Source organism: Ailuropoda melanoleuca, chromosome 2 (genome assembly GCF_002007445.2).
Source record: "Ailuropoda melanoleuca isolate Jingjing chromosome 2, ASM200744v2, whole genome shotgun sequence".
Lineage (NCBI taxonomy): Eukaryota > Metazoa > Chordata > Mammalia > Carnivora > Ursidae > Ailuropoda > Ailuropoda melanoleuca.
This window is the reverse complement of record NC_048219.1, coordinates 198,557,802-198,581,010: the sequence shown is the minus strand read 5'-3', so window position 1 is coordinate 198,581,010 and position 23,209 is coordinate 198,557,802. Positions and strand designations below refer to the sequence as shown.

Genomic DNA, 23,209 nt, shown 5'->3' with positions numbered 1-23,209 from the left:
GGCGGGGGAGACGCGCGCGGGGGACCGGAGGTCCGGGGAGCTCTACAGGGGGCCGGGGAACGCTGTGCGCAGGTCCGGGGGCAATGTGGGGGGTTAGGCCGCCCTGGGAGCCAGGGAAGCTGTGTGCGGGGGGCCGGGGGCCAAGTGCGCGGGGCTGGACAGCAAGGCGAGGGGGTCCTGGGCGCGGGTGCCAGGGGTGTTGTGCACTGGAGGACCAGGGCGCACTGGGTGGCCAAGTGGCCTCCCAAGCCCTGTGCTTTCCTGACGCGGCTCCTCAGGGTTGCTGTGGGCTCGGTTCGTGAGAAACATCTGCCCAGTGTGGTCTCTGCTTCTGCAAAGCCGGGAAGTGTATACACGCCCCCCTCACCGCCACCCCCATGAGACCAGTGGTCTGTGTTGTGGGCCATGGTGGAGTTGGGGGCCTTAGGGCTGTGCGGTCTGATAAGGTAGCACTAGCCATGCGTGGCTATTTCGATTTAAATGAAATACAATCCCAAGTTTGGTTCTTCCCTGGCATAGCCGTATTTCGAGGTCTCCACGTGTGTAGGGTCCTGTGTGGCTAGTGGCAACTGTGCTGGTCCGAGTGGACACTCCATCATAGCAGCGGTGCTGCCTTAAGGGCTGGCAGGCTGGAGACCCCCTGCTGAGGAGGTGAGCGCTGGGGCGGTAGCAGGGATCTGGCCTGTTCCCCATCCCACTTTGCGGGGTCCTGTCCAGAGCCCTGGGCCCAGAGGAGAGGGCTGCACACCAGGGAGGCTTCAAGATCCACCCGAAGCCATGCAACAAGAGTGGCCACCAAGATGGTGCCATTACCAGGATGTAAGAATCCACATCTTTGGGGAGGAGGGGCTCTGGGTCCTGGAAGGGCAAACATAGCCTCTCACCCTGTTCTTCTGCTCAGTCGTGGTGGGGGGCAGGAGCTGCACCACCCAGGCATCATCCCCCAGTAGCATGTAATTCTTCTGGACTCTGTCCCCATCTGTAACCCATGTGATGGCGCCTGCCTTCCTCCCTGGAAGCCGGGGAGGGGCGGGAGGGATGGTTGGCGGGGCGTGAGGACCAGGTCCACCAATGTGGAGCATGTGCACTCAAGCATTGCTTTAATTTCCCCATGGGTCCTCTTAGCTGGGGTAACACAATCCCCCGCCTGCCCCAGGAACCCCAGGGCTCATGTAGTCACCTGGAGGAGGAGGTCAGTTCTACATCTAAGACTCAGGAGAGAGCTGGGGTCTAAGTGGTCCTCTCTAAGTTCAGTGTCCCAGTGCCTGCCCACGTGGCAGGGTCCCGAGGCACCAAGGGCAGAGGGTTTTAGATTGTACTACCAGTTTTAGGAGCTTCCCTGAGCCCCTTCCCCCAGGCCAGTCGGTTGGGGCTGGAGGAACATCAGGACTGCATGTGGGTACCCAAACTAGCCTGCCCTCGTCCCCTCAGGCAGGTTGACCAACCATCTGTGCCCTCAAAAGCCATCAGGGGCTTGTCTTCCTGGTCCCCTGGACTTAGGGAAGTAGGGGTTACATATCCTTTCTCTGCTGGAGGGCCCTGGACATCTCCCCAAGGCCAGCTCTGCACATAGGACGGGTGGAGTGGGGCAGCCTTGCTGGTCCACAGCTGTTACCTCCGCTCCTCTCCGGGTGGTGGTGCCTGCTACCCCACATTTACGTAAGAAGCCAACACAAGCCAGTTCTAGAGCAAACATCTGTTTTGTAGGATTGAAAGCAGCCCACTAAGGCACCTCGTGAACTGTGAGGCCCACAGGTGGAGGGCTGTGGTTGTCCTCAGTCTGTACCCTGTCTCTGTCCTACAGGGGACAGTGCCTTCAGCACAGCCCCAACCTTCCTTGTAGCCGGTGCGGCTGCCCTCCCTTCCCCTGCAGCAGGAGGAAGCATTACACTGCAGCCTTCCGGAGAGCCGCTGTCCAGGGGATGCAGGGTGGGAGCAGCTGCAACGCACTTCCCCCTCTCCCCACCCTGACCTGACCCAGAGAGACGAAGGTGGAATCGGGGCTATCAGAGGCTGGGGTTTCTCCCACTGGAGAATTTTCATACTCCAGTCTTCCGGTGATCAAATCCTGGCTGGCTTGGGTGGGCTGAAGCAGTCAACACTGCCTACACCTAGCCTTCCCCTAATGCTCATGGACTGGCACCACCGTTCAGGTGCACTGCGCCAGGGAGGAGAGCAGGTCCCTGGCCTTACCTCCTGGGAGGATGTGGGGGCAGGCAGAGGTCCTTGGGAGAATGGGGCTGCAGGTGAGAGCTTTTCAAACAGAACTGGTGGGTAAAACACTGATGTGGCCCACAGATGTCTTTCAACGTGGCCCAGCTCTGTCGTCCTTGCACCTTCGTTACCCAGGGCCAGGTCAGCCAGTCGGGGGGATGTCCCATCAAAGGTGCCATGAGCATGCTGTGTAAAAACTTGGACTCGGGTCCTGGCAAACTGCTCAGCTCACCTCCGAGCCACTGTAGCCTCGCCTGCCAAGTGGAGAGAGCTTCCTCATGGAAGGGGGTTGATGGCAAGGCGACAGGAGCTCTGAGGGGCTTGGAGAGAGTGACGGCAGCAGGCAAGCCCTGCACGAGGGTGGTAGAAGGTGGCTTGGCTATAGTGAGCTGAAGACAGGTCACTGGACTTAGGGATTACAGGCAGCAAGCACATGGGGGCGGGAGCTGCTCACTGGTGACACTGCAAGGGGCTAGGTGCCAACCTACAAGGTGTGGTACATGCTTCTAGCCAGGGACCAGTGGAGGGTGTCATTCCCGTCACAGTCAGAACCCAGATGCAGGTGTAACAGGGGTGGGAAGGGGGCCCCTTTCACCACCATCCCAGTGCCTCACTCACAAAGCAGGAGCTTCCCATCCCCACAATTTTGGGCTCTCCTGGGTCAGAGATTTTGTTCCCAGGTACGATGCTTCTACCAGGGACACAGGTGTCCCCCTGGATAGCAGGCTGAGACACCACCTGGCCACTCCGGGCTCCTCAGGTGGTGGAGGCAACAGGCCAGTCCGGGGCTGCTCTGCTGGGTGGAGTGCCCGGTCCTGACTCTGCAGGAGCAGCATGGCTATGCTCAGTGGGGTCAGGAGTATGCTGAGCTTGGGACATTCTCCTGAAGCCTCCAGAGCTCCCTGCTGTGAGGACGAGTTGAGGAAGGCCACAGGCCCAACGCAGGCAGGGCCACTCAGGGACCTTCAGAATGGAGGCTCGAGTCACCTCACCAGGAAAGACCAGGACCAGCGAGGTGCTGGCTGAGGAGAACATGAAATGAGTAGTGGAGAGGGGAAATATTAAACACTAATTACGATATTTTATTAATTACTTGTTATGTATATAGTGGTATATATTAACCAGGGACTGTATTTTCTGTAATTCACATTGTAACCCAGTTTCCCCCTTTTTTCCCTCTTGCTATCTTACTTAAGGGGTGTTGATGGTGATTAATTTTCTGGTATAGTCTTTAGCCCACAGAATCAGGTGAGGTGTGGCTGAACCACAGGAGGAATCACCACGCTCAGTGCACAGGGGGCGGGTGCATCTTTGATGTGAGGGTGGCGGTGGGATGAAGGTCAGGGCCCAGCACTGCTGTGGAAACTGGGAGGGCGGCAAGGCAGGAGGTGGGCACTGGCCCTAGGCTGTCAGCAGGAAGCCTCACATCCTGGCCTGTGTGTTGCAGCAGTTACAGGTCTGGATCTCCTGCGGATTCTGAGATGGGGCCACTGTGAGGTTTGGGAAAAGCCCTATGGCTCCAACAGGTAGCAGGCACAAGGCTTTGCCAGCAGCCCTGGTGTCCTCCAGGAGCTGCCCACATCAGAAAGGCATGCAGCCAGGATTGGGGGCGGGGGTCTCCATGACTTCCGTACTTTCCCCTCTCCTGACCTTGGCTCCCTGGCCTTGCTCTCTGTATTAAGTACCTTTCTGCCTAAAATTACTCACGTGGTTTTGATTTTCCTGACCAAGCCCCGTCCGGTAAACCTGCTGACCAAGGAAGGGAGGCTTCCAGTCCCCTCTTCAGAGGACACACTCCCGCAGCACTGTCAAACGAGACAGAAACACTCGCGCGGCATTTCAGGAAGAAGCGGAAAATTGTGCGACAGTAAGGAAGGAAGAGCAAGACCCCCTTCAGTCGGCGGTTCAACTACCTCCAACTCCATGCGCCCTGCACTGGGGGCTGGGTGTTCTCCAAGGGTTGAAGGACTAGGGCTCATTCTGAAACTCCTCTCGTTCCAGAGCACGGTCCCGAGGGCTCCCCGGGCAGGCGGGGCAGGGACTGCAGGGCCTCCTCGTACTTCTGCAGCTGAGACCAGAAACCCGGGTTGGGCTCGGCCACCGGGCGCGCGCTCTTCACCGCCTGCAAAGGAGAGGCAGAGGCTGAACGCGGCACCGCAAAGTGCTCTACGCCCCGAACGCCGGGAGGCCCGCCCCACCTGGAAGACGACGCACCTGGGAGCCCCGCCCCACCTGGGAGGCCCGCCCCACCTGGAAGACGACGCACCTGGGAGGCCCGCCCCCACCTGGAAGACCAGCGCACCTGGGAGCCCCGCCCCACCTGGGAGGCCCGCCCCACCTGGAAGACCAGCGCACCTGGGAGCCCCGCCCCACCTGGGAGGCCCGCCCCAAGGCTGAGGCCGCGGTGCCGCATGAGGTAGGCGGTGCAGACGGCGGCGGAGCGGCTGCGGCCGTTTGCAGTAAACCAGGCAGGCGCCGCCAGCGCGCACCGCGGCCTCCATGGCGGCGCAGGTGGGCTCCAGGTGCGCCAGCAGGTCCTCGGCGGGATCGTCAAACACGGGCACGCGCAGCTCGGCCACGCCGGGCGCGCTCGGGCCGGGCTGCTGGCGCGAGACGTTGACGCACAGGGTGACTCCCGCACGCGCCAGCAGCTCCGTCGCGTTCGCGGCGCGCGCAGTCCCGAGGAACAGCGAGGGGGCGACGCGCACGAACGGCGGCGGCGCGGGCGAGGCGACCCCGGGGACCTCGCGGCGACCGGCTTGTCCAGGGTCCATGACCCGCGCCCGGGGCCCGGCCCACGGGACTAATTTGGGCGGCCGGGCGGCCCGCCGGGCACCCCCGGGGTTCAAAGGCCTCCGAGGGTCCCACCCGCAGGGCCCTGGCTGCCTCCGCATTGGCCGGGCAGAGCGGGGCTCGTCCTCTGATTGGCTGCGGGTGGGCATGGCGGCCATTGGCTTGGCTCGCGGTCGGGCGGGCGAGTGGGATTGGCCGCAGCAGGGCGGGCGGGGCGGGAACGTTGGGAATGAATGGGCGGTCCCTGGGGGGAAGAGCTGGACCCGGAGCTGCGGCCCTGCGCAGGAGGGCGGAGCTCTCTTCCGGGCGTCCTGGGCGGATCGCGGCCGGGGCCGACCTGCGGGGCTGGGCTTTGAGAGCTACAGTGCCAGTCCCTGCGCCCAGGGTGGGGGGTGGGGTTTGGGGGGCGGCTCACAGGCGCGGGGACCTGTTCCGGAGCGGGTCCGGCCATGGAAGGGGGCGGGCAGCAGGGCCCCAGCTGGGCTCGGGGAAATGGGCTTCTCTTCCAGCTGCGGCTTCACTGCAGAGGACAGCGGGTCCAGTCCAGGGTCCTCCGTATCGTTTTGTTGGTAGGCTGCCTGGCTTCGCGTCCTCTTAGGAAATAATCGTTGTATTGCCGGCTGAGGTGCCGTTTAGCACAGCTTTATGTTTGTTACCTTTTTTCTGCTTCCTAATTATTGCCCTTTGTAATTTCTGCATTTTATTTTCCCTTTTATTGTAAAACACGGTTCATAAGAAATAAAACTATTGCTGTTTAATTTTCATCATTTCTTCACATACCAGTATTTTTGTTTTCTTCTTCATTTTTGGTTAATCACTGTAACTTTTAAAAACTAACATCATTTAGGGGCGCCTGGGTGGCTCAGTGGGTTAAGTGTCTGCCTTCAGCTCAGGTCATGTTCTCGGGGTCCTGGGGTCAGGGGTCCTGGGGTCAAGCATCGAGTTGAGCTCCCTGCTCTGCGGGGAGTTTACTTCTCCCTCTCCCTAAGGCACTCCCCATCCCCTGCGTGCGTGCGCTGTCTCTCAAATAGATAAATTCTTTTTAAAAAAATCATTTAATATCCACATAGTTGCCACATAAGACGACTTATTCAGGAGGTTTTTCTGATGGCCGGTGTCTTTCAGGGATGTCTTTTGGGGACCAGTTTCAGTGAAAAGTAGCTGTCATGCAACCCTGTACACAATGATATTGTACTTTGTTTCATTCTAATAATAGTTAACATTTTTTTCTGATTATAATAATCGGTGGCTTAAAGTAACAAGTTTATTTTTCCCTGTGTGTTTGGGGTCTCCAAATCTCTTTTTATCAGGACACTAGTTGTTTACTTTAAGGCACACCCTAATCCAGTATAACCTCTTAACTTGATTATTCGCAAAGACCCTATTTCTATATAAGGTCATTCACAGGTACCAAGGCTTAGGATTTAAACAATGTTTTGGGGGGATGCCATTCAACCTGCAACAGATGATAGGGCTTACCAAGTTTGTAGGATATTCTGAAGTTCACCATTCTTCTTTTTCTCTCTCTCTTTTTTAAAGGTATCAAGCAACTGGTTTTTTTTTTTTTAAGATTTTATTTATTTATTCGACAGAGATAGAGACAGCCAGCGAGAGAGGGAACACAAGCAGGGGGAGTGGGAGAGGAAGAAGCAGGCTCATAGCGGAGGAGCCTGATATGGGGCGCGATCCCATAAGGCCGGGATCACGCCCTGAGCCGAAGGCAGACGCTCAACCCCTGTGCCACCCAGGCGTCCCTATTTCATTTTTAAAGATTTTATTTTAGAGACAGAGAGCAGGGGTGGGGGCACCAGCTGAGGGAGAAGCATACTGCGCTGAGCACAGGGCCCATGTGGAGGGCTCGATTCCACCATCCTGAGATCATGATCTGAGCAGAAATCAAGAGTCAGACACTTAATCCACTGAGCTACCCAAGCGCCCCGCAAAGGAATTTTAAAGAGTTTAGTTTGTGCTTAAAATTCCCAAGCTGTGGTTGGAGGAGCAGAGCAGAGAGATGAGACCTGAGTAGCGGTAAGGATAAGCGGTAGCCAAAATCTAGCCACTGGGGAAGGCACTGGGCAGGGGCTTTGCTTATCCCTTTCCCCTTGCTCTCGAGGGCAGCCTAGGCTGAAGACCCCGGGCCCTGCGCGTGCAGGGAGCCCCGCCTCTGTCCCAGAGGCTCCAATAGCTTCAGAAGCAGACAGCCCTTGAGCTGTTTGCCACACTGCGCTGTGCCTCTGCGCACCCTAGTCCGGTTCTTTGCACTGCGCCCTGCACTCTCTTCGTTCGGAGAGCTCCTGCGCATCCTCTGAAACCCATGCAGGACCCCTCTCTCCGCAGCCTTCCCCAGTGACGCCTCGGTCCACACAGCTCATCCTTCTTGTCTCCGTGACCTAGAGCCCCTAGGTCGCCTTGTCCCCGCACCGGACCAGGAGCTCCCGCTCCGTGCCTGCTGTGGGAGGCACTTGGACGGAACCGACAAAAACCGGGTTTTGAGTCCGGCAGAGCTCGATCAGATCTTGACTCCACGGCATGCTGGCACGTGGCGGTGGACAAGTTAACCTCACTGCGCCTCTGTTTCCTCCGGTGTCTCACGGGCACAGTCCCCGTGCTCTCTTCACGGGGGCGTTGGAGCATTTAGCGCTCCCCCCGGGGAGCCTTGGCCCACAGCTGGCTCCCCGTCCTCTGCTGGACGTGGACGTCGGTGTCTGCGGTGGAGACCCGCGGGCCGGCTCCCGCAGAGGCGTGGGGGGGCTCGGCGGGCACGCACGCGCCCGGGGCCTAGTGAGGTCACAGAGGGGCGCCCCGCGTTCGGCCGAGGACGCCCGTGGGCGGGGCCGGGCGCGGGGATTGGCGGAGGCCGCGAGCCGCGGCGTGCACGTGGACGGCGGGCGGGTCTCCAGGGAAACCCGACGCTCTGGGCTCCACGCGCTGCGCGGGGCTTCTCTGTGTGGCCGCAGCTCTGGGCGGACCGGGAGCGGTGGGTGCGAGCTCTCCGAGCCTTGGTGCGGCCCAGCAGCAGGGGTGCGGTCGGAATCCCGGCGGGAGAGCGGGCAGCTGGGAAGGGGCGTGTCCGGGAGCTCTGCCGGGCGGCGAGGGCGGCCTGTGCGGGGGGACCCGACGCCCCCTGGGCCTGGCCCCTCTGTCCTCCCGGGTCCGGGGCGGGCAGGAAATCTGGGACCCGGCGGGTTTGAGAGGCTGTGAGTGTGAGGTCGGGTGAGGGCCGTGTCCCCGCACTTGTCCGTCCACCCTCTCGGGCTGGCTTCAGAGAGGCCTCGTGCGGGAGGGGGCACCTGCTGTTCGTGGCCCCTCTTGGGCCATTAGCAGGCTCAATACTGACCCCAACACAGGGCCCTAAGAGGTCGTGGGAGGGTGGCTTCAACCGCCCTTCATGTGGTTTCCGCCCCACGGGAGGGACAGGGACCCCCTCGGGGCGCTGGCGAAGGTTTCTCTGGCAGTTTCCAATAGAATAGGGGCGTCGACGGCGGGGGGGGAGGGGGCTTTGTTTCTCTGAGGCGGATGGGGCTGTGGACCTGTTCCTGGGCGCCCGCCAGGAGCTCTGAGGGCGAATGCGGGTCCCTGGCTTTGCTTCCAGGTTCGGAGCCGAGAGGCATGGAAAACAGTTATAACTCAGCCTCCTATTACGAACTCCCAGATGCTGACGTCTATGAAAATCAGCTGGTGGGGAGCGGCGGCGAGCCTGCTGCCGCCACCCAGGACCTGGGGACCCCGGAGAGCTCCAGGGCAATGAAGATACTCTTTACTAAGAGGTGCGGGGTCGGGTGGGGGCTCGCTCCCACAGGGGCGTCCCAGCCTGACCCTGGGGGCCACTTAGCTGGGATCCAGCATTGGGGCAGGTGTTAAAAAACCGCTCAAAGTTAGTTTGCCCCTCAAAAACGTGTCTCTGGAGAGAAAGGAAAATCTCAAGGTTGTATCAGCAACCACTGAGGAAAATTACAAACTGGGTGACTGGAGCCCCCTGCCCGGTGTCCACACACTCCTAGCTCGCCCACTCTGCCTTTCCATGTGGCCTCCTCGTGGCCTTAGGAACATCTGCTTTACACTGTGGCGTCCCCAAGTTGGTACAGCTCCTTCAGAGTGATAACATTGAGAGCTGACACATCTCAGGTCTACTTTGGGCGGGGGGCTGCCCTCAGAACCTTACCTTGGCATCTTGTGAAATCCACCCTGTAATCCTATCGTATTTGTTCCTGTGATGGACTGGACTGTGTCTCCCCTGCTCTCCCCCACTCCCAGAATGCATGTTAAAGCCCTCACCCCCAATGTCCTGGTGACGCGCATTCATCAATAGCAGCTCAGCACACGCTTCAGCCCCAGCCATCCTGGCCTCCGTCCTGGTCACAGGAGGTCTGGAGGGTCCTCTGAGCTGGGGTGCATTCCGGGTGGAGGACGGGGCTGGGGTCCTAGAAGATCCGCTCTGCCTGCAGTCGCTCCCGCTCCCTCTGGCCCCTGCCAGTCCCCAGGCTCCAGCCTGACACCCCGGTTGTCAGGCCGCCCTACTCTCCCCTGGCCCGCACACCCCTCCATGCATCAACCATCCTCCACACACTTGCACACCCAGCCCTGGAGATGGGGTTTTTGGGGAGTCGATTTAGATGAGGTTGTGGGGCCCCATGATAAGATTAGTGCCCTTATAAGAACAGCTACAGCTTTCTCTCTCCGTAACATGAAGACGCAGTGAGAAGGTCCATCTGTGAAGTAGGAGGCTGGCCTTCACTGGGAACGGCGTCTGCAGGGAAATTTCCATTTGCTCCTTTTGGTTTAATTAAGTAGGATTTGTGCCATGCAGCCAAGTGGGAAGATAAGTGCTGTATGAGTGTGCTGGGGCTGCGACAGGTGGCCACAGGCTGAGTGGCCTGAACAAGAGAAAGGCGTTGTCTTTCAGTGGGCAGGTGGCAAATCCAGCGTCAAGATGTGGGCTGCGTGGTTTCTTCTGAGGGTGTGAGGGGGACTCTGCCCTAGGCCACTCTTCTTGGCTTGTAAATGGCTGTCTTCTCCTTGTGTCTACACATCACCTTCTCTTCGTGGGTTTCTTTGTGTCCACACTTCCCCTTGGCCAAGGACAGTAGTCCCATCGGATGAGGCTTTAACTCGGTCACCTCTGTGAAGATCCAGTCTCCATGTACAGTCACATGGTGGGGTGCTGGGATTTGGGCTCCGGTATCGGGTTGTGTTTGGCGGGGGAGGGTGGGGACACACTCAGCCTGTAATCACAGGTAAGCAAAGAAAAAACAAACTGAATCAGCCCCCAGATTTTATCACTGTTGCATGTGGGTGTCCACTTTTCCTGGCTTCTTCCTGCAGACACATGACGTGGCAAATGGAGACTCTTGTGTTCACAGGAGATTTTGCGTCCCTTCTTCTCTGGGCAATGCTTTGTTAAGCCTCTGTGGCTCACGGCTGGCATGGGAGGCCTGGCTGGGAGGGGCTCAAAGTCTGGAGGTTTCTGTGCTTTGAGGAGCCCAGCTAGACTGTCCACCTGACGGTGGCACAGGTCAGTAGACCAGAGACACCAAGATGCAGCGTCCCCAGAGAGCCCTTTCGCCTTGAGAGGGAGGCAGAGAGAGGGGCCGTGTGTGTGTGATGGGGGGGGTAGGAGTAGGTCCCCTTTTAAGTCAGGATTTGTACTTTCAGATAGAGCCGAAAAGAAGCAAATTCACCTTGGTGCCCATTCTCTGCCCCTTGCTGTGCACCCATCCATCCGTGCGGCCTTCCATTGGTCTGTCTTACTGGTCAGCTTGCTGCTCCTCTTGGACCAAAGCTTCCTCTCCTCCTTTAGACCATTCATTGGTCCATGCGTGTCTGCTGAGTGTCCACCTCCTGCCCAGCTGTGGGCCAGGCTGCCGGCTCCCGAGAGAAGCCCCTGCCAGGGGCACTCTGGGCCGGTGGAGGACACACGGCTTGCCCCACACACAGCTGGAGGGGGGCAACCATCAGCTTCTAGATAGTAGAGTTGGTCTTGACTCCAGGGCACTGGCAGCCGTTTAGCCACAGGAGACAGACACAGGGCTGCACACTTCCTGTGTGACTTGGGCCATCACTGCACCACTGTGCCTCAGTTTCCCTCTCTGCAGAAAGGGGGGAGCGGCAGCATCTGCCCTGAGGGGGTTGTTGGGAGGAAGAACTGAGACGGCATGTGGTTCTCTGCACCGTCACCCCTCAGGCCGGTGCGAGTGTGGGTCCTCCCTCCCCTGCTCTTCGCCTCCTTAGGGACATCCCAGAGGCCCCGGAGGAGGAGGAGTCCGAGGGTCCCTCTGGGGAGCAGGACCTGAAGGAGGCCTACATCCAGCTGGTCCAGGGTGTGCAGGAGTGGCAGGACGGCTGTGTGTACCGAGGGGACTTCGGGCTGGACACGAAGCTGGGGCATGGTGAATTCTCTTGGCCCACAGGCGAGGTAACCGGCTCCCGCTGCTGTTTCCCTCCTGGCCAGGCTCAGCCAGCCACCGCTGTCTCTCCTCTCCCTTCCTTCCTTCCTTTCTTCCTTCCTTCCTTCCTTCCTTCCTTCCTTCCTTCCTTCCTTTCTTTCTAGACGGAGAGAGGGAGGGGAGTGGAGGGGCAGAGGGAGGGAGAGAGAGAGTCTTAAGCAGGCTCCATGCCCAGTGCAGAGCCTGACATATCATGACCTGAGCTGAGGTCAAGAGTCAGACGCTCAACCCACTGAGCCCCCCAGGCGCCCCTGGTCTCTCCTCTTCTAAGAGGGATGTGAGCTGAACGTGCAGATCACCGGCAGGAAGGTGCTAGGCTAATGTCCCTCCTACTTGAGAAATGTCTGGAGAGAAACATTCTCACAGACTTCCGGGGTCATGTCCGCAGTTGCCCTGGGTGTTCCCAGGTCCGAGGTTGGGAAGTGTGACTAGAGATACATTCTTACTCTGGGCAACTGTTTTAAGATCACAAATTACTGTATCAAGCTGTATTTATGTTGGTGAAATGGCCTTGTATTTAAGGTTAAACAGAAGGAAAGGATCTTTTTAACTATCAGTTGAAAGCACGCTCTAGAGCCCGCAAGTAGGCCGCGTCCAGGACCCCAGAGGAGACCCCGGTGGACCGGCTGCGGAAGCTGCTCCCCTTGGGGCCTCTGGGAGGGTGGAGCAGCCGTGGCCTGGGGCAGGACCGTGACAGACACCCCGGGTGTGGCTGCCTGCTCTTCCAGTGGGGAGACTTTCAGAGCATGGGTAGTGTGAGGTGGGAAGATGTCCCTTTAGGGGATTTTGATTCAGTAGCTCTAGGGGCAGTGGACTGGTGGGGCCCTGGCTCAGGCCGGGTCCTTCGCCTGGAATGCACACCAGGCTCAGGGGACCCTCCAGACCTCCTGTGACCAGGACGGACGGAGGCCAGGATGGCTGGGGCTGAAGCGTGTGCGCTGACAAATGCGAGTCACATGACGTCAGGGACCAAGCCCTGAGTCCTGTGGGGCATTCGTTGTTTTAGTCCTCAGCCAGTTTCTCCCCTTCCCCAGCACTGTGGTACCCACAGCCTCGTTCGTGGCTTTGGGCGGTTCTGATGTGCTGTCCTGCAGAGCCCAGGTTCTCCCCTGAAGGGAGAACACAGCTGGGGGGCTGTTGTGGTGGAGCCCCAGCTTCATTACTGCTGGGCAGGGACCTCGGGTCCACTGAGCAGATGCTGGTCCAGCCAGGACAGCTCGCGAACTGGAGAGGCCAGGGGGACTAGAGGGCATGCCGCTCACGAGCAGTGACCTTAAACATGTTAACTGTGTTCAGAGAACCGGACCCAGCATGTCCGCTCCAGCTGGTGAGATGAGGCTCCCCGTCTGTGCGGAGGGCTGGGGAGGGATGGAGCCAACGATGGACAAGGTCCCTCCGGGGCTGTCCCCCGGGGAGGACAGAAATCCCCCCCCACGCAAACACACCTGAGTAACCAGAGAGGTAAATGTCCCCCCTGCAGTTCTACACAAACAGTTTGCAAGTTAAGATTTTTTTAAAGTTGGGACTCTGATTTGCCCCACCAAACCATGCAAATGAGATGGGTGCTGGCGGAAGATGGGCAGTCTCAGCCCAGTGACTCTCTGCTCAGTGAGTGTCCTTGTGCTGGACCAGCTCCTCAGGAACCATTACTGGGCTCACCTTCAGCCCAGGTGAGACTGGGGTCATGTGGCCCTAGGCTGGGCTGGATCCAGGGATTCCAATGACCCTGTTGGGCCCACTCTCTCCCCATCTCCATGTGGGGTCCAGACTGACCCTCCACCATCTGGCAAGCCCATGGGAGCTGCATCACAGACTCCTGGAAGAGGAAAGGCCCAAGCGGGGCACTGGTCTGGCTTGCACATATGTCCTGTGGCCAAACCCAAGTCAAGGCTGGGGCTGGGGGGTCAGGAGTCCTTGGGTTGGCCAGGCTTGGTACTGTGTGCCTGGGGGCTGGGGTCAGTCCACCACCAACCACATGGGGAGTCCTCTCCCTTACCAGAGGAAAGAAAAGGGACCCTAAGCAGGCAACAGTTGCCATCCCATTCCTCCAGAGTGGTCTGTGAGCATTGCTGGTGCTCCTGGTGCAGAAAGAGGCTGCCAGCCATACATGAGTCCAGTCTGGTGGTTGGAAAGTGCTCAGAACGGCCATCATATTGTTTTTTCCCTCTTGAGGCCCCAATAGAGGGGCAGGCTGGGACAGACCCGCCCCTAACATCTGTGGGGCTTGGGACAAGAGCAGACAGAGGCCTGCATCTGTGGCTCCGTATGGAGGCATTCTAAATCAAAGCCACACCAGTGTTTCCAGCCAGGGACAATAGCCCGCCCCTGGGGTCACTCAGGGGAGCTGGAGGCTGATGGCTCCCCCCCCCAGTGCATAGGCCAGCCTGCTGCTTGTGAACCCAGGCAGGATGGAGCTGAGCCCGGGTCCAACAGAGCCCCTGAGTGGAGACGGCTCCCACCCAAACCCAGTCACGGCCGTACAAACACCTGTCCAGATTCCCCCACCTGAGCGAGGGCAGGCCAGAGTGATGGTGGCCTCTGGGGCACTGAGCACCTGGCACCTGCTCGGTGTCACGTAGGTGACCGTCTTTAACAGACACGCTATGCACCCCAACTTGAAGGGGGCCTGTGGCCAGACATCCTGTGGGGGCTAGCACGGCCCTGGTCCGCTCTACTGCCAGCCTGGCATGCTGGCTCCACTTGGGGGGCGGGTTTCCTGGAAGGCTCTGGGGGGCCGTGAGGAGCAGCTGCTCAGGCACCCCCTCCCTGGGCTCTCTCCACAGTCTTACCGTGGGCAGTTTTACCGCGACCACCGCCATGGGCTGGGCACCTACCTGTGGCCCGATGGCTCCAGTTTCACAGGCATGTTTTATCTGAGCTACCGAGAAGGCTACGGCACCATGTACCAGAAGGCCAGGCTCTTCCAGGTGAGGGGCGGGGCTGCCCGGCGTGCAGGGGAGGGGGGGAAGTGCCCTTTGTGCAGGGGAGGGGCGAGGTCCTGTGTGTCCAGGCCACTGGATAAAAGGATATTTAGGTTCTGGGGAATTTTATTTGTGTAACGAGTGGTAGCTTTCTTATTTTTGAAGATTAAGACAGTACCAGTAATAAGACACAATAATAAGGCTCACGAGAAGAAGACGACACAAGCGAGAAGACAGGACTCTTCCCGATCCCATTTTCCAGAGTAGGCCTGCATGTCCTGTAGAGTCACTGTAAATGCACCATAATGTTTAGTTTTTTATACATAAACTGGCTCATTCCACATATATTGTCTTGAAACTTTCAGATCAGATACCTTTTCTCCTTTTATTTCCTCACAGTAAAACCCACCCACTTTAGTGTATGTACAGTTTCTCAAGCACAGAGCTGTGTGGCCAGTACCGCCATCACCACACAGGACTGTTCCATCCCCCCTTAGCGCCCATGCCCCTTTGGTCTCCCCTCCCACCCCAGCCCTTGGCCCGTCCTTTGGCCTATAACTTGCCTCTGCAAGAATGTCCTGTTAACAAAGACAGTACGTATACCTTTCACTTAGCAAAATGCATTGGAGGTCCCTCTGCGTTGTAGTGAGCCCATGGCTCCTTCCTTAGAGCTGAGCCCTTGGGCAGCACCTGGCTCCACCACGGCCGCCCCTGCCAGCGGACAGAGGCTTGGCTAGTTTCCAGCCTTGGTTATGAATCAAGCTGCTATAAACGTTTATATATGGTGTCCTGTGCACACGTGCGTTCGTAAGCACTCACGGTCCCCTGCAGCCCCCGAGGCTCATTAGAGTCAATCTCCAGCCTCACCCTCCAGCCCTCCATGACCCTGCTCCGCTTGTTAGCCCAGCTATCCCTTTCCTGTCGTTTCGGGTCAGTGGGACCCTGCCGTAGGTGGCCCTTCCTCTGGCGTAGGGCCTCATTCTTTGGAGAGTCCGACATATTTGCATATGTCAGCAATTCGTTTCTTTTACTATGCAGCAGTATTCCATCGAGCGGACATGATACAGAGTTTTTATTGATTCGCTGAGAGCTGCATGTTTGAGTTCTTTCCAGTTTCTGTTTGTTATGAACGAAGCTGCTAGGAACATTTGATTATCAGTCCTCACGTGCATGTATATCTGTCTTTGCATCTGGATCAATACCTGGGAGGGGATTGCTGGTCGTATGTTCGGTGTATGGTAAGCGTTATAGGAACCCTCCAAGTGGTTTTCCAAAGTGGCTGAGCCACCTTCCCTTTCAGCCCCTCAAATGTGAACGTTGTCCTTGCTCCACATCTGTCAACACTTGGTGTTGTCTGTTGTTTTCATTTAAGCCACTCTTAGGCTTATCAATTTTTCTTTCCTAATTCTTGTTTTTTTAAATATCCCAGTTACAAAATCTTAGCTTAACCCAAGGTGACCAAGATTTTCGTCTGTGTTCTCTTCAACGTGTTATGGTTTTAGCGCTGACATTTAGGTCTGTGATCCATTTTGAGGTAACTTTTGCATTTCACGAAGCAAGGGTTTGTCCTCCTTCCCTCCACCGCCCCCACCTGTGGGTGTCCAGTTGTTCCCATGCCATCAGTTGAGAAGACTGTCATTTCTCCACTGCTGGCCTTTGCATCTTTGTCAGAAACCACATGCAGAGATGCATGTCTGGTTGTCTTTCTTCATGTGATGTCCGGGTTGGTCAGTGGGGACCGGGGTCTGCAGTCCCATCCCATCTGTTAGGATGGCGGTCTCGCCTCGCTTCTCATGACTTTGGAGAATATTGATGGCCGTTATTTCACGAGAGGGTGCAAGACAGTGACATTCTAAATCTATGATTCCTCCTCCATTTATTAACTAGAATTCTTTTATCTACAACATCCCATCAGCTGTTTGGTTACCTGGAGGTAGTTTAATGGGGAAAGCAGAATGATACTGGATCGTGTTCCTTTCTTCACCGGTGGTCAGAGTCGTGACGTGATTGCTGTCTAACGTTCTTCAGCAGTGATCCGTGGAGCTTCCTGGTTTTTTTCTTATCTTTATAAACTCACGGATTTTGATATATTTGGTTTATCTGAGTACATTGCAGTCAGGAAGCTTTCCGACGCCCACTTTTACGCAACAGCCATGGTATTGTATTTGCATATCTGTCCTCTTAGTCTTAAAAATCTTCGCTTCTAGCCATTCACATTTCTTGTTTACCTCATTAAATATGTATGACAGTTTCAGAATAATAACATAGCATCATGACCCCCACTAGGACTCCTGAAAACAACTCAGGGCTCCTTTGCCTTCCTTTTGTCCCGGGACTTACCCATGGGAATGTCGAATCCAGTCATGGGACATAGTTCCTCTCTGTGCAGTTAATCCACCACCTGGGTCTAGAGCTGTACTTACTTGTTTTGCTTTCGTTTTTTAGGATTTCATTTTTTAAAATCTTGTTTTAACCTTGTTTTATAATTATGTAAAAAACTGTTATTTTTCTGAAGGCAAATCTAGCAAACAGGGTCCATCCAGAGGAGTCCAGCATCCATCCCTTCTCTTCTCTCTGGCGCCCTCTGCTGTCAGTGGTGATTGTTTCTACAGCTTTATCTTTGCACGTGCAACCGGGAGCCGTGCACCTGCCCGTCCCTCCGCGCTTAGGCGGCGGGCGTGTCTCTGTGCGCTTTCCTGGGTTGCCTGCAGTCTCCCAGCACCCGGACATCTCGTGTCCTTACAGCTGGTTGGGAAGGACTGACCACACGGGAGCTTTTCTCTGGTCTTTGTTGCGCCAAAGGGCACAGTGGTAACGGTCTCACTCATTAATCATTCCGCGCTTTTGTTGGTGATCTTTGGGAAGCATTCATTCCTACGAGGGCGTTCCTTGGTCACAAAGTAAATGTGTATCAGAGACAAATGTTTAAGCCTGTGGCATGTTACATCCTAGACATAACCATTATTAGGATTATATTTTATTAGTTCCGTAGTTATTAGTGTTATTAGAGTTTGCTGCCATAGGTACTGTTGTGAATGTACACGTGACCATAGCTCCAATGATGCTGGGATTATTTCCTTATGATAGATTCCTGGAAGGGGAGCTCTTGGGTCAGCCCTTGGGGTACGAGTGCCTTTGGACTCCTCATAGACCTGCGGCAGCTGCTTTCCCAACTGCCCGCCTCCCTGCACCCCCTTTCCCTGCCCTGTGGCCCGTGCTCTCGTGGCTCATGCCACCTCAGTGCCACTGGGGAGCTTCCAGGTCGAACGGGCACTGCCCCACCGAGCCACTTTCACAGACCGCGGTGGCATGTGGTGCCCTGTGGCTGGGGCGCAGATTCTTGCAGGAGTACCTCTGCCCCCCCACCTGCACAATGACGTCATCCTCAGTGCGTTAGGCTCGCTCTTTTAGTCTCTGCGGCCTGTTCTAGACTGCGGCTGCTTGCGGGTGGGGTCGTGAGTCTCGGAGCCTTCCGTCCCAAGTGCCCAGCCCTGGGGCTTGCAGCCAGAGAGCTCTGACACAGCAGCCCCGGCCCAGTGCGCAGACGAGGGCACAGCTCCTGGGAGTGACCTGGATGCCCCCGCCGTGTCAGGCCTCCACAGCTTTGCCCAGGCTGTTTCCTTGGTCCTCCCAGTGACCTCCAGATGTCCTCCGGTGCCCGCGCAGGGAGCATGCGGCCCTCCTGGGAAGTGGGGCCTCTCTCTGAGCACCCTGTGCAGGAGCCCTTCTCCAAGTTTCCTTGGGGGGGGTTGACATTGCCTTTCATTCAAGGCCCTCCTGGCCCTTCCCTCCCCACACATCGTCCACCCAGCACAGACACCGTTCCACCCAGTGGGAGCACCGAGAGAGGCCCAGGAATCCGTGCACTCTGCTGGGTTCCCTCCCCTCCTCCTCCCCCTCCCCCCTCCCCCTCGTCCTCCTGCCTTCTCAGTTCATGCCTGCTGGGGTCTCTCTGACCCAGTGCCCAACTTCTCCACCCCACACGCTGCTGGGGTGCCTGGGCTGGGCCCCCTAGTGCTGCAAGGGGTTCCCTGAAATGAGCCCACACTCAGTATCCCCGACACCCTTCTACCTTGAGACCCCCAGGTGTGTCCTGACTTTCCCAGTAAGACCACCCCTGACCACCCCGGGCCCATAGCACCTTTCTCCACCAACGTGTTGGGCACACTAAGCCTCCACAAGTGTTTGTTGAATGAATGAATACATTTCTTAGGAAGGTTTAATTTTCCGATTTTGAGAAACCAGTTGCAGAGTATATGGCCCTGCTGAATTCTCTTTTGCCGCAGTGAGTTTTGTTTTGCAGGGGCTGTACAAAGCAGACCAGCGGTTTGGGCCAGGCATTGAGACCCACCCCGACGGCAGCCAGGACGTCGGGCTGTGGTTTAGGGAGCATCTGATCAAGCTGTGCACAGAGGTCCCCGACGGCTTCTCCATACACGACTACCCCGAGTACTCGGGCTTCCTCACGCACTCTCCTGCCAGAATCAGCCTCTCAGGCGAGGAGAAGATGGAGTGGGACCTGCACAAGGAGCAGGACCCTTTTTTCTATGACTACAAGCGGTTTCTTCTGGATGATGACCTAACCCTGCCTCCGGAAATGTACATTTACTCGACCGACAGCAGCCACCTGCCCATGACCTGCTCTTTCCGCAAAGAGTTAGATGCCCGGATCTTCCTTAACGACATCCCTCCTTTTGTTGAGGATGGAGAACCCTGGTTTATAAAAAATGAGACCCCTTTGATGGTCAAAATCCAGAAGCAAACTTACAAGTTCAGGTAAGTTGTCACACCGTCCTTCCTCACCTCAGCTCCTGGAAGGCCTGCGCCCCCCCTCCTCTGACGGGCCTGGCTCAGTGCTGGGCCCCAGGAGGGGCCACCCTAAGTAGCTTGCATGGTTATTTGTCAGGTTAAAGCAAATGTGCTTCTCCTGTTTGACGGAGGCAGCCCAGCGGTGGAGGAGGAGGGAAAGCCGTGCCTGGCCTGTGAGCTGGGACACGCTCCCTGAGTTGCGGGTGGGGGGCAGGCAGGTGCTGGGGCCATCCACGTTTGCACAGAGTACCGGGACGTGGGATCCCGCTCACCGGCTCTTGGGGGAACGAGCTGTCAGGAGGTTGCTTGGTGAGCAGGGAGCCAGGCTAGTCCCTAGAAGAGCGCCGAGCCTCGCGAGGGGATGCGGAATAGGATCAACTCCTGAGTGGGTGGGGCTGAGTTCAAATCCTGGTTCTGGGACCCTGTGTGTGTTTCCTCTGTGCCGACTGGTGCTTGCAGCCCAGCCTCCGCGGGTCACGTCTGTGACTAGGTGTCCTGTAGGTCGGGTATCCACACGAGGTCCATACAAGGAGAAGGGACTGCTGTTACTCTGATGTCTGAGTACGGATCAGCCCCGAGGGCCAAGGGTGGCAGAGCGGGGTAGGCGTGGGCTGGGCGCTGGTGGAGCTCTAGCTTCTCCAACTGCCTGGGAAAGATGGAGCTGCTCCGCTGGTCCCCAAAGACCCCCTTCCTCCCCACCCCAACCTTGGAAAAGTTGGCTGCTACCTGATGAAAACTGACTTTTTTTAGGTTAAAGTTTTCAAGAATATTTTCATTTGTTTACTAAACTTTGTCCTCTGATATCACTAAACTGTTTTAGAATTCATGTTTTGTAAGCACAAGTGGCTGGTACTTATACATTCGTGCATCCCTCCATCCATCCACCCGTCCGTCCATCCGTCCATCCACCCGTCCACCTGTCCACCCACCCATCACCCACCCACCCCTTTACCCACGCATTACCCACCCACACCTCCACCCACCCACTCACCCATCACCCACCCACCTATCACCCACCCATTTATCCATCCTCCCATCTGCCCACCCATCAGCCATCCACCCCTCCACCCACCCACCTGCCCACCCATCTGTCCATCCGTGGTGCAGACATCATCTGAGCCAGTAACTGTTGATAACTGTTGGGTACAGAAGCTGCCTTAAATCCATAGATTCTTGACTGTGGAGGAGCTCATGTGTACACGGGAGGCTTAAGTGTGTGCTGGTCAACGGGCCATGGGACTTGCGTGTTATCTTCTCAAATAGAAAAGCGAAGGAACGGAAGTGGGATGGGAGTACTGGTGCTGAGTGCCAGACCGGCAGGTGTGCCCGGCCTCCTTCCCGCCCAGGGCCCCTCCTGAGAGCCCCTCTCCCAGCACAAGTGAAGGGACGATGAGTCAGGGGTGTGCAGGGCGCAGGACAAGCTCGAGCGTCTGCATCCGGGGCTGCGGGTCACACCACGGGGCTGTGTCCACGCTAACTGTGATTGGTCAGTGCTGCAGCCCCGGGGGCTCAGGGTGCCTGAGCAGGGCACTGTAAGGGGAGGAAGAGCGCCTGGGGCAGGGCAGGGTGAGGAATGAAGAGAAGGGGTGTGGGAGGGAGTGCCCAGTGTGGGGGCCCCGAGCTGGCCTAACACCACTGAAGCCCGCCGTGTTGCCAGGAACAAGAAGGCCCACAGCAGCTGGAACATGGGTGCCATCCTGGAGGGCGACCGGAGCGGCTTTGCCCGTTGTGGGCCCAAGGAGCGGCTGGCCAAGGGCATGATCCTGAGGGCCGGGGAAGGGAACTACGACTGGATATACGGAATCCTCAGGGATGACCTTGCCAGCGCCGATGTGGCCGATGCCAAGGGCTACACTGCGCTCGCCGCGGCCGCCGTGAGTCCCCATGCAGGGTTCCTGGGACTGTAGACTCTCCCGTCTGCGGGGCCTCTGTCCTCCCAGCCCGTCAGTGCGATGCACAGGGTCAGATTGCGGAGAGGCTGGGGTGCGTTGATCTTCCCATGCCGCCGTCTCCGCACTGATGCTAGCGCGGGCCTCGCTCATGCACCCGTTGTCCTCACAAGGCTGGCTTCCTCCCTCCAGGTTCACTGTCACAACAACATTGTCAACCTTCTGCTCGACAATGGGGCTGACGTGAACAAGCTCACAGACGAGGGCCTCACGGCGCTCAGCATGTGCTTGCTTCTCTACTACCCGTCCGGGTGCTTCCAGCCCAACATCGCCGAGAGGACGGCGCCCAAGCCCCAGGTCAGCCCCTCGGCCCTGTGGCCTAGCCTGGCGTCTGCAGCACCCGGTCCCCCCTCCCCTGTCCCCCATGCCCCATCCACCTTTCCATCTATCCTGGCAGTGGTCCACCAGCCTCTCCGTCTTTGTGCAGATCGGCTTCAGCTGGGGCGAAGGGACACTAAGGCCCGTGGACGGGCAGCAGGAGGCAGGGCAGAGCTGGCATGCCCGCTCAGTGTCCTGAGCTCTCGCCGCAACACCAAGGGATGTGTGTCCCATCCGGCCATATGAGCAGCAGTTGGGCTGAGACCCCTTCTGTGGGCCCGTGGGAAGGAGACGTGGAGGGAGGGAGGGAAGGCTGGCGATTTGGGAGTGAGGTCACCTTTGCCTGCTGTGAATACTGCTCCCCGGAAGTCCCTGGTCAAGCGTTGGCATGAACTCCTGCTTCGGGTTGTTTGGGGTGCACACCCAGCCGTGGGATTGCGGGATCACATGGTGGTCCTACATCTCCTCCGTCCGGGAGCCTTTGAGCCACGCCACCGCCACAGGGGCACCCCAGGATGCCTCCGTTCCAGGCAGGCTTGGGGCCTCACGGCTGGGCGGGCAGAGCCCGAGGCCCTGCTCCCTGAGTGGCCTGTCTCGGTGGCCTGTCTCCTGAGTGCCAGTCGCAGGGGCCGCATCTGTAGGGGGGGTGTTCCTACCCCTTGGGCAACCCTGGACCCTAACTGTTGGCCCTGTGGCACCTGCCTGGCCTGGGACTGACCTCCACCCAGCAAGCCTCCCGTGGGGGCTGCAGCTTTCGTCGTGGTCAGGGCCCCTCCTGGGCAGGTGAGGGGATGGCGCTGGAAAAGGTCCCCTTGGTGGGACTCTCCTCTCACCTCATCCCCGTCTCCTGAATTTCTTCCTTGAGAAGAGATGGGCAGAGTTCCTCAGTCACCAAGACGCGGCCCCCACCCCTGCTTCTCTGGGGCAGGCCTCGGCTCCTGCCTTCAGTTCTCTGAGGTGGGACCACACCAGCTCCCGAAGATTTCAGGGCACGGGTGGGGGGTGGGGGAGCAGGTGCATGCAGCGGGGAGGCCAGAGCCCGCCGGGTCCCGCTGCCCTGGGCGGGTCCTGTGTGCAGGCTGCAGGGAGAGGTCTCCCAGGGAGGCGGAGCTGAGGAGCCTACGGGAAGTGGAAGGTGGGGGGGTTTGAGAGCCAGCTGTAAGGTCCGTTTGCTTTTAGCACCATTCATTGGTGTCTGGTTTGCAAGTAAGCTCCTCCTTGGCCAGAAGTTGTTAACGTACAGTAGCCACAACTTTCAAGTACAAAGGTGATCCTTTTGGCGCCTGTGCTGTCACCCCTTCGTTGGGACCCTTGTCCCCACAGCCTCTCCAGGCCCACAGCCTCTTCCGGGGGGACCCTGGCCGTAGGGGAAGAAGCCTCACCCGTTATTGGTAAAGGCAGAGAGAGCCCCAGAAAGCGTTCTCCGTACACTTGAAATACTGGGAAAAATCACACCTCTACCTTTCTTTTGGATTTCTTATTCTGGAACACACGGCAGGGGCACAGCACAGGGGAAGGCCGCGGCGCGGGGCGGAGCCCCTCCTAGCAGCTGCCAGCAGGTGGCGCTCCCACCAAGTCCCCAAGCCCGCAGGGCCCTCCGCGGGCTGGGGTTAGGGCGAATTCGGCAGCAGCGGACTTCACGCCCAGAGCCGACCCCTAAAGACACTCCCTTCCCTCTCCTCAGCACACCACAGACGCCAGCACCTCACCTGAAAAGTTCAACGGCAAGTCTGTGAGTCCTCTGGATCCCGTCAGGGGCGGT

At 58.0% G+C, this 23,209-nt stretch overlaps 2 protein-coding genes across 2 annotated transcripts in view; one reads left to right on the top strand and one right to left on the bottom strand.

The window, feature by feature from the left end:
* RNPEPL1 (arginyl aminopeptidase like 1) overlaps nt 1-4,715 on the bottom strand; it is a 14,134-nt gene extending 9,419 nt beyond the window's left edge. The window contains exons 1-2 of the mRNA XM_034642719.1: nt 4,704-4,715; nt 4,221-4,336 (exon numbers count right to left, since the gene is read on the bottom strand). Coding sequence (XP_034498610.1) covers nt 4,221-4,336; nt 4,704-4,715 — 128 coding nt within the window. The remainder of the gene's footprint in view (nt 1-4,220; nt 4,337-4,703) is intronic.
* Nucleotides 1,474-23,209, top strand: part of ANKMY1 (ankyrin repeat and MYND domain containing 1) — a 45,109-nt gene continuing 23,373 nt past the window's right edge. Inside the window, exons 1-7 of the mRNA XM_034642708.1 lie at nt 1,474-5,578; nt 8,600-8,774; nt 11,236-11,419; nt 14,234-14,377; nt 18,675-19,147; nt 20,838-21,054; nt 21,262-21,426. Coding sequence (XP_034498599.1) covers nt 4,714-5,578; nt 8,600-8,774; nt 11,236-11,419; nt 14,234-14,377; nt 18,675-19,147; nt 20,838-21,054; nt 21,262-21,426 — 2,223 coding nt within the window. The 5' untranslated portion in view covers nt 1,474-4,713. The remainder of the gene's footprint in view (nt 5,579-8,599; nt 8,775-11,235; nt 11,420-14,233; nt 14,378-18,674; nt 19,148-20,837; nt 21,055-21,261; nt 21,427-23,209) is intronic.